The sequence below is a fragment of the Rhea americana genome, unplaced genomic scaffold (genome assembly GCF_003343005.1).
Source record: "Rhea americana isolate MKP2758 unplaced genomic scaffold, rheAme1 scaffold_33, whole genome shotgun sequence".
Taxonomy (NCBI): Eukaryota; Metazoa; Chordata; class Aves; order Rheiformes; family Rheidae; genus Rhea; species Rhea americana.
Window position 1 is genome coordinate 2,007,083 of NW_028186457.1, and position 8,916 is coordinate 2,015,998.

The window sequence follows — 8,916 nt, forward strand, 5'->3', positions numbered from 1 at the left end:
GTTAAATTGCTATAAATTTGATAAGACTAAATTTGATCTTAATGCAGTAAGCTTCTAGAAAATGTGGAATGAGGTGGGGGCAGTTTGCAGCAGGCGCATGCTTTCTGAAAAATTTCTGCTTAATAATGTAACAAGTAAGCTACTTTTTTTTTCTTCCTTTCTTTGCTAAACAAGCCAGCCAGTGTGGTAAGTGGATACTTATTTCTACCATGCTTTAAAAATTGCCTAGAAACTATTTTCCACTCTTCATAAATTTCAAGAAAGAAAAGCACTACTGAATGTGGAGATAGCTTTAATTGCAATACAGATTTTTATAATCAACGCACTTGCATTAGCTGGAGATGCAACACTACTATAGCTCTCCCCGTGCTGTAAATCTTGGCCAGGATGTCTGATGATTTTGCTTGTCTAAGTAATGGATCTGTGTGGGATGCAGTGCTTTCAACACCAAGTCAAGTGCAACAATTGCAAGAGATAAGTTTGAATAACTGTATGTGTATTCCAAGTTTAGGTTTAATTCCTGTGATATGATTAATGCAGTAATTGCTGCCTGCCATTACTCTACACAGATGACTGTAGCTGAGAGCGGCAGACTGGTTTGCCGTGACTCACTACAAAACAGTTGCTGCCGTGTGCTCACGGTGGGATCTGCGCTGGAAGACAGCCAGTAAATTCTGCCCTCCAGATGGGTCAGCTGCTGAGAAATACCAGCTGTTTGTTYCTGGGGCTTTTGTTATATCGGCCACTCGTCCTTCGAAGATGAGCAGTGCTTGAAGGTACAGCTCCTAAACCCAAAGGCTGCCACAGACTGTTTGAGAATCAGTTTGGAATCCCAGCGCTTTAGGAGACTAAATTGTGGTGTTCAAATGCAAAACTCAGCGCTGAATTTTGCCACAGGGGTATCTGTATTTGAAGCAGTACAGTACATAGCAAATGTAACATTTCACAGTGACCTGACTGTGCAAAGCAGCTCTAATGGTCCAGTAGTCAGACTCCAAGGAATCTGGGCCCCAGCTCTCCTGGTGTGAAGTTGGTTCCTCATGTGCTTTATCAGACACTCTTGCTGGCCAGTGCTTCTATTCTGTGAATTGATAGCAAGATTACTTGCTACCTAAACTGTAGTAACATGGTGAAAGCTGCACGCTTGCCTGAAAAAGGGAGTACATAACGTAAATCTTCCTGTTTTCTGCCATTGTGCTGCTGTGTATGTAACTTTCTGAAATGCTGCGCGGATTCCTCTGCGAGTGCTCTGGCACAACACTGCGTGTTTACTAGCAGCAGCAGGAGCTTGTGATGCAGTTTATAGGTCTGGATGGCCTGTGAGTGAACAGTAATGGCTAGATGATTGCTCAGAAGGGATTTGTGCTAAGACTCTTACTAAACTTGGGGGCAAAATAAAATGGATTGGTATGGTAAAATTGTGTTTCAGACTGTGAGGAACTTACAGAGGCAAGTGAACTTTGGGGTAAGTACACCATTCCTTGAAAGTCTGTGGACAGGGGGTAACTGCAGTTTTCTTGGATGTAATTCAGGTTTCCCAGCTGAAATAAAAGCTTTTACTCTCCTCTATTGCCACTTCCCTAGTGAGGCTGAATCCCATATTCAGGAAATTTAATCTTTGTTTCTTGAGAAATTCTTTTTATAGTTTCTTTTTCCAATGAAAACTATTTTTGTGTTCTTCATCCACATAGCAAAACAGCAAGTGTCTGTGATGAAGTTAATGTTGAAGGATATCATTGTTTTTCATTAAAATGGCGTTCAAGACTGAAAGGGCACAGTGACTTTGGTGTGGCCATTTCCAGCAGCCCTAGAGCTCTGCAGAACACTAAACTAAATGCAATTTCTGTTTCTCTGGGTCTTCCTGTGCCCTCATGATTGTCACATTCTTTTAGCAGTGCCCAGCTTTATTCCAGGGTRTTTAAAAACTTGAGACTTCAAGGTAACTAGTTCTCAGGATAACTTCATGTGGTACACGGTAAGCACAGAAAGGATAAGGATCTAAAACTGCTACAAAACCCACAACTGGAGCTCAATTATCTATTTGTTGCAGTTGATGAATGTGGTTTCTTTTAAGTACTAAATAGCAAGTCATGCAGATGGTATCAGTACCCTAGATTGGCTAGCCTGCTTAAATTTAAATATCTTATTTTTGTACAATATTGATTAAGGTGTTAATGGTTGTCATATGGTAGATGAAACCACAGATTGAGAAAAGTAATTTTAGTTCATGTTTCTTTCAAACTAAAGTTACTTTGATAGTAAGCTATCTGTAAGCTCTATTCTCACCTTACAYGCTATTAAAATTTGCCCTGCTTACAGTAAAAAGCATGGGGATCTGGAAACCATTCAGAATTTCCACATAAGTGACTACACAGCTTGAAAAGATCCTTCAGAAGATAGGTTTGAGGACAGTCAGAAAAAGGCAAAAATCATGGCTAACATTTTTTTCAGTGAAAAGGTGTTTCAAATCAAATGGCAAATTTTTGCTGAATTTCTGCCATTCAAATGCTGTTTTCCAGCTTTTCTCCCTTTAAAAATTTCTTAGGAGCCCAAGTACAGTCTTAGCTGAAAGGTGTTACTTGGGTAAAGTTTCATATCTTAGGTCGTATCTCTTTTACATATGTAAGTTATATTTTGAGGTGCATCAGTTATTTAAACATTGTGATGTTTTAAATGCAGTACAGTGTGTATTACATAAAATAATTTTCAAATAATTACAAACCAGATATAACTGAGATTATTTCAAAATGACAATAATAGCTGAGAAAAAAAAATTCCTGGTAAGATGATAATGTAACCACTGACTCTGAATAGCAGTGTTATTTAGGACAAAGAAGTCTTCAACTGAACTTTGTCAGAGTTCATGCAAAGAAAAGGGCAAGTTTAAATTGGATTTAGAAATAACATGCTGATGGTAACAGTACAATTAATATGACCCCATTATCTAGACCAAGAGAACAGTATGACTGTGGATTTGAAGACAAATGATCATCCAAAAATAACATATAATCTAAACTCTCAATGGTCAAGTTAGCTTATATTATGATCTGATCACATATCAAAACTTAAATAAAATTGAACCACTTCTATGAAAAGGTAAGTGGTCCAACTTGTTTGAAATAACAAAAGTTCAAACTGACTAGTTATATAAAACAAATTTTCAAACTCAGCAGTTAACAGGCTAGGATAAATATCATTGTTTAAATTTAAACAACTGTGATTGTGTTGTCAAGGCACCATTATGACTTTTGATAAAATCAAGTACTGAAAGATTTTGGAAATAGGAGGAAATGTTTATACATCAAGTCACATAAATGTGTTTGGGTTAGCTAATGCTGATGGCATAAAGTTGCCCTTTATCCTTTGGTGGACTTACATGCCTGGAATGGACCACTGCCATGGCTGCTACATTAACCATTATTTCTGGGAACTTCAGAGCTCTCCAATGCTACTGGACTTCCATTATCTAGATCCTCAAACAAAACCTTTATCCGATCTGGAAGGAAAAGGGGACCAGACAACGCCGATCTATTTACTAACTTAGATTTTACCCTAAACCACAAAAAAGATGTGGAAACCTTCTGCACTCTTCTTAAACGTACATTGTTATCTTTCCTTCGCTTTTCCTTCTCGCCTCCTGTAGAAAAGTAGTATTTCAGCTTCATCTATTTCTTGTAGCATAAATTTTTGATTTTACTGACAATATGGATTATTTTATGTATTGAAATTTAACATGTTGTAGTTTGCAAGTTTGACCTCTATCTCAGATTCAGTAGTAGAAATTATCAGAGTAAGGTTCCTAAGTGTGGCAGTAAAGCAGCAACCTTAATGGCACATATCTTAATAACTCTTATTAAAAAGTCAAGCAGAATCACACAAATTAAGATCTGGCAAGAGAAAGAGAAGCAAATAGTTTAATTATACAGTCCATGTTGTGGTAGCCCACATGTATACATTCATGTTCATGAGTATCCTTTTTTTACATATGACTAACCACTACACAATTTGGCTACTGTAGTTTGTTCTTTTTCATCTGAAAAAACCCAAAACATCTGCACTCATCTGTGATGAGTTACCACAGCATTATTTTAAGAATGTAGCTGACCCTGTATCTTTTAACATCTCTGCATTTTTACTCCTTCATCTAACCAGCCTCCTAGAAATATGTTGCTTATAAACATATTTGGAGCACCATATTGTGATAGGATTGTTTGATAAACTATTTTGTGATGTTACGGTAATCTGCTATTCACTTATAACAAACGATATGCTATGCAGGTCTTTCAGGCATGCTTGTGCTAAGCCCTCCCTAATCTTTGTCATCAAACCTACTGGTTCACCACCTTTATGACATGAACTTTATGTTCCTATGGATGTCAGTCCCTTCATATCTCCTTYTGTGCAAGGAAGGTGGCCTTTAAGCAGATTTGCAGAACTCCATCCTTTGTAACAACTCTTTTCCGTTGTGTTTAAAAAACCTGATTTTGCTGCACTGATAGTTTGTGATTTCTTCATTTATTTTTATTACAGTCAGCTGTTGCCTCTTTAACCTACTTCAGAAACTCTTCAGGATGGGAATTTATTTTTTGGTGTGTAAATTTGTTAGCTAGCAATCATAGAATGTTTGAGTAATATGAAAGGTTTATTGAGGACCGCCAGTAATGAGATCTAAAGGTCTGCCCAATGCACCCGTAGAGGTGAACTAATAAATAGGGATAACAGTTATATACGGATGTCTACAGGTAGCCCATACATCAGAGGACACATCACTGATCACTATAACTATTTAAGGACGACAAGGTAGAAATTATGTCATGAATAAACTTCCAGAAATGCTCTAAACCTGAAGGAGTGTGGCTGCATTGACTGCAATGAAAGACGAGATGGCTCTGCTTCGTAATGTTAAAATCACAATAAAGCACTCTCTGTGCCTTGTGTTGTTGCCTTGTACGTTGTATGCAAGTTCTATGAATTAGTCTCCTTTCAGATGAATGGAATATTGATGGTTAGTGCTGACTTCAGTTCCTTGTTTTACTGGCATTTTATTTTCTCTGAGTATTCACATGTCCGTTTTAAACAGTATCTGTGTTTTTAATGATTTTAGTGCAAACAAGAAAAAAATTAACCTGCTTAGAAGTCAAAGCAAAAGTGTGGACTTAACAACATAGTTTCTATGCTGAGACTACTGCCACCTCCTGAAATTCCTCACAGGGGACAACAGGTACTTTTCTTGTGAAGTTGTTGAAAGACAAAACGTTCAGGCCTGAAACTTTTTTTGAAATAGTTGGCTAGAAACCCTCTTTCCTAGAATGATTTTGATGAAAAAGAATTAATTCACTGTGAGTAAGTAGAAGACAGAAGAAGTAATTGTCCCCTTATGAATTTACTGCAAAAACACAGAAGGAAGTTAGTGCCACTTGCAAAACTGCAGCTTTACCATATAAAATATCTTTCTCACTACCATATCAATGACAGCAGATGTATTCACCATATTCTGCTTCACACTATCTTAATGATACATGGGTCCAAAAACTACCATATTGATAAGCTGTGAGCAGCAGTTTTTAGGAAGGGTGCATTCATTTCCTCTCTCAATGTAGAAATTATAATATGAAAACCATTTTTAAAACTGGAGAACTACAGCCTGAATTTGAAAACAAATTTCACTCTGATCTGTTGCTCAGTAGTTTTACGTTTTTGTGGTAACTGTTCCTAGAATACACCAAATGTAAATTTGCTATAAAAGGTCTTTGTTTGTTGTAGGATTTGTCTTCATCTTTTCTGTCTAATGAATAAATGTTCTCATGTATGACATGGAATTAGCCTTTCATTTACTTCCAAGGAATACTTGCACTGAATTTCACATTCATCAGCAGTTTTTAATTTCTTTCCAGAAATAAATATTTTATGAATAATTGTCTGTGAAGCATCTTTAGACAAATATTAGAGACATACTGTAGCCACATCATGCAGAAATGTAGGAGGAAAGGGAAACTCCGGAAGTAATCTAGACTAATATACCCAGACCTTGCCTGACAGATATTTATCAAACCTGTTCTTAGGTTTCAGTGACAGCAATTACATAATCTCGAGTTAACTTGTTCTGATTAAAAGCTAAGTGAATATCTACCCAAGATCTCTTGTGCCTGCAAACTAAGCCTATTATTTTTTTGTCTTCTCTCTCTTACCTGCACATTTTTTTAAAGAAAATGTATCCATTTGAAGGCTGTCATTGCATCCCTACTAGATTTCCTTCCTAGATGAAATAAACTCTCAATTTTTATATATATCCACGTATTTTTTTAAAAAACTTCTCATTTTTCTTGTCATTGCTCTCTATAACCTTCCAAGCTTGATATTTATTTTGAAGACAGTTTTAGCTTAGACCAATGTGTATTTTGCAAATATTAAGGTTTTTATTGTGTGCCTTTTATAACTGTAGTATTTACTGCTGTATCTACAAAGACTGATGCGTGTGTCTAGCTTTATTATTACAGGTAAATTTATTTCAGCAGAGTTCTTCCTAGGGATCAAATTAAGCATGTGCACAAATCTAAATTGGATTTTGGCCCAAGAAAATATAAATGTAGAATAAACAGAGGAGAAGGAAAAGAAAGACAAATAACTTTGAAGCTCACTAGATTTGCTTATGACTAACTTGCTGGAAAAGTAAGTTCCGCAAATGTGGCTCTTGCTTGAGACTTTCCTCTGTCCTCAAGTTTTACATGAACCTTTGATTCATTATAACTGAGGTGCTATCTGGCACATAATTTCTGAAACCAGTCAAGATTCTACAGATTATCACTGATATCTTCACAAGTATTCAGCATTAAGTATGAAGACAGCAGGAAGGCTTTTCAAATATTGTACAAAAGAAACTGATATGTAATTTGGAACTCAGATTGTGTGTGTGTGGTTATAAATATATGCAGCTGAATTGAGAAAAACTGTGGTGGGACAATGTATGCAGTTAAGAAGCATTGCATTTTCTCAATCAGAGAATCAGAGAACAGAATTCTCAATCTACTCAAATATAGCGTATCTAGAAGATGAAACTTTTTGCAGGACGAAGAACATCCCTGGATACCATATTTTACAGTAGCTGTTTGCAATGTTACCCTAGAAAACGACTGCTACTTGTGTGTGGATGCTAAAATGTTTTCCATGTATGCTATGGATGACGAATGGTACCAGGAAAACTTCACACAGACAGTATAGTATTTTCTAACATAGGGGAAAGAATTAATGCYACGGGAAAAAAAAATAGCCCTAAACCCACCTTTTTGATGAAGGAGAAAGGATAATCTGTATAGGAGATTTCTGCCAAACCAATGGGGGAAAGGGGAAAACTAAACTTTGCCTGTATGCTTAATGAGTAAATTTATCTGATTTGAATTATACAAAATAATAGGTCCATTCTATTCAAGTCTCATCCCAGACCCACCCCCCTTTTCCAGCCCTAGGGGAGGGAGCGTTAAATAATTGTCTGTGTAAACTGATGCTCATACAGAGAGAGTTTGGAGAAGTGCTGCTTGTACAAGTTAAAGCAGGCAGTGAAGAAGGAGCAACTAAATAAAAGCAGCTGCAGGGACAAAGTGGACCTTTCTGAATTTTCCTCCTTTTTCTTTTTTTTTAAAAAAAGATGTCTTTCTTCACTAGGGTTTTGAAAATGAAATGCAAGCGGACACTTGAATCTGAGAGAAGGACTTACTTTCACCACGCGATTTTTGTCAGCAGGTTTCACCAGCTGCCCAAACTTTCCAGCAGCCCGTCTCTGGAGGTGCAAAATAACTCGCCGGGGAACAAAGAGGAGGAGGAGGTGATGGCAGGCTCGGAGAGCGCAGGAGAGCTGCTCCAGCCCACCGCCACCCGCCAGCTCCGCCGGGTGAAGAGCCTGCAAGAAATGCCGGGACCCAACACGCTCTACAATCTCTACGAGTTCTTCTGGAAGGACGGCTTCGGCCGCATTCATGAAATCCAGGTACAGCTTAGCTGGCTATTTATTAAGTTATTCCCGGCAAGATTACTTAAGCCTTTCTTCCCCCCCCCCCTTCGTAAAACGTTGCTTAATCATCAAGTTAGCAGCACCGCAGCGCCGTGTTCCTGCTGTTACGAAAGAGTCGGGATTAAGAGGATCCCCATTCAATCTCCATGTCCCTTAGCGCTTCGAGGTTTAGCGTTTTTGTGTTTCGAGGAAGCGCCTACGAGTAAGTTGCTTTCCGGCCGTAGATAGCCGGTTTGTAAAATGCGTGCTAACAGGAGCTCCCTCCCTTGTCAGGGGGGTGACTGCCGAGCCGGCACCCCCCGAGCTGTCCCCCCTCTTTTCATGTTCGTGCGCGTTTTGAGTTTTTAGGTAGGTGCCTTACACTTGGGGGAAAGAAAAAAGGGAGAAAATCTCCCATCTTCTTGAACTTGGTTGTTTCACAAGGTTGCAGGGGACTCGTTTTTGGCGGGCGAAGCTGGGAAATGCGGGCTCTCCTCCAATCTCGGAGCTGAACGCCCTGCCGCCCGCGGCCGCCCTCAAGGTGAGGCCGTGCCGGCACGCAGAGCCGTGTTTACACGGACGGCCTCGGTCGTGCCGCGGCTTGCGGCTGAGGCACCGCTTGGAGGGCGGACGTGCAGGCGTCGGCGGGGAGCGCTCCCTGCGGCACCGCGCGGGGGGCAGCGGGGCTCCCTCCGCTTCCCTCCCTTCAGCTCGGCCCGAGACCATTTTGTCTCTTCCACCTCGACCCTCTCCCCTTTCATTAAATATCCTCCGCGTATATAGGTCCCCTGAGGGGGCGGTAGATGTGCCTGGCCCCGCCGGCGGAGCTGCGTSCGCGACCCTCCCCTCAGCGGGAGGCGGGCGGTTTGAACCCGTCCCGGGCGGGGCCGGGGAGGGAGGCGCCCGCGCGGGGCCAACGGTCGCGGCTCGCG

At 39.9% G+C, this 8,916-nt stretch overlaps 1 protein-coding gene across 1 annotated transcript in view; it reads left to right on the plus strand.

Annotated features, from left to right (window-relative positions):
• Window positions 1-7,494: 7,494 nt before the first annotated feature.
• The window catches only part of CYP27C1 (cytochrome P450 family 27 subfamily C member 1), a 25,502-nt gene continuing 24,080 nt past the window's right edge, over window positions 7,495-8,916 (plus strand). The window contains exon 1 of the mRNA XM_085310983.1: window positions 7,495-7,981. Coding sequence (XP_085167109.1) covers window positions 7,643-7,981 — 339 coding nt within the window. The 5' untranslated portion in view covers window positions 7,495-7,642. The remainder of the gene's footprint in view (window positions 7,982-8,916) is intronic.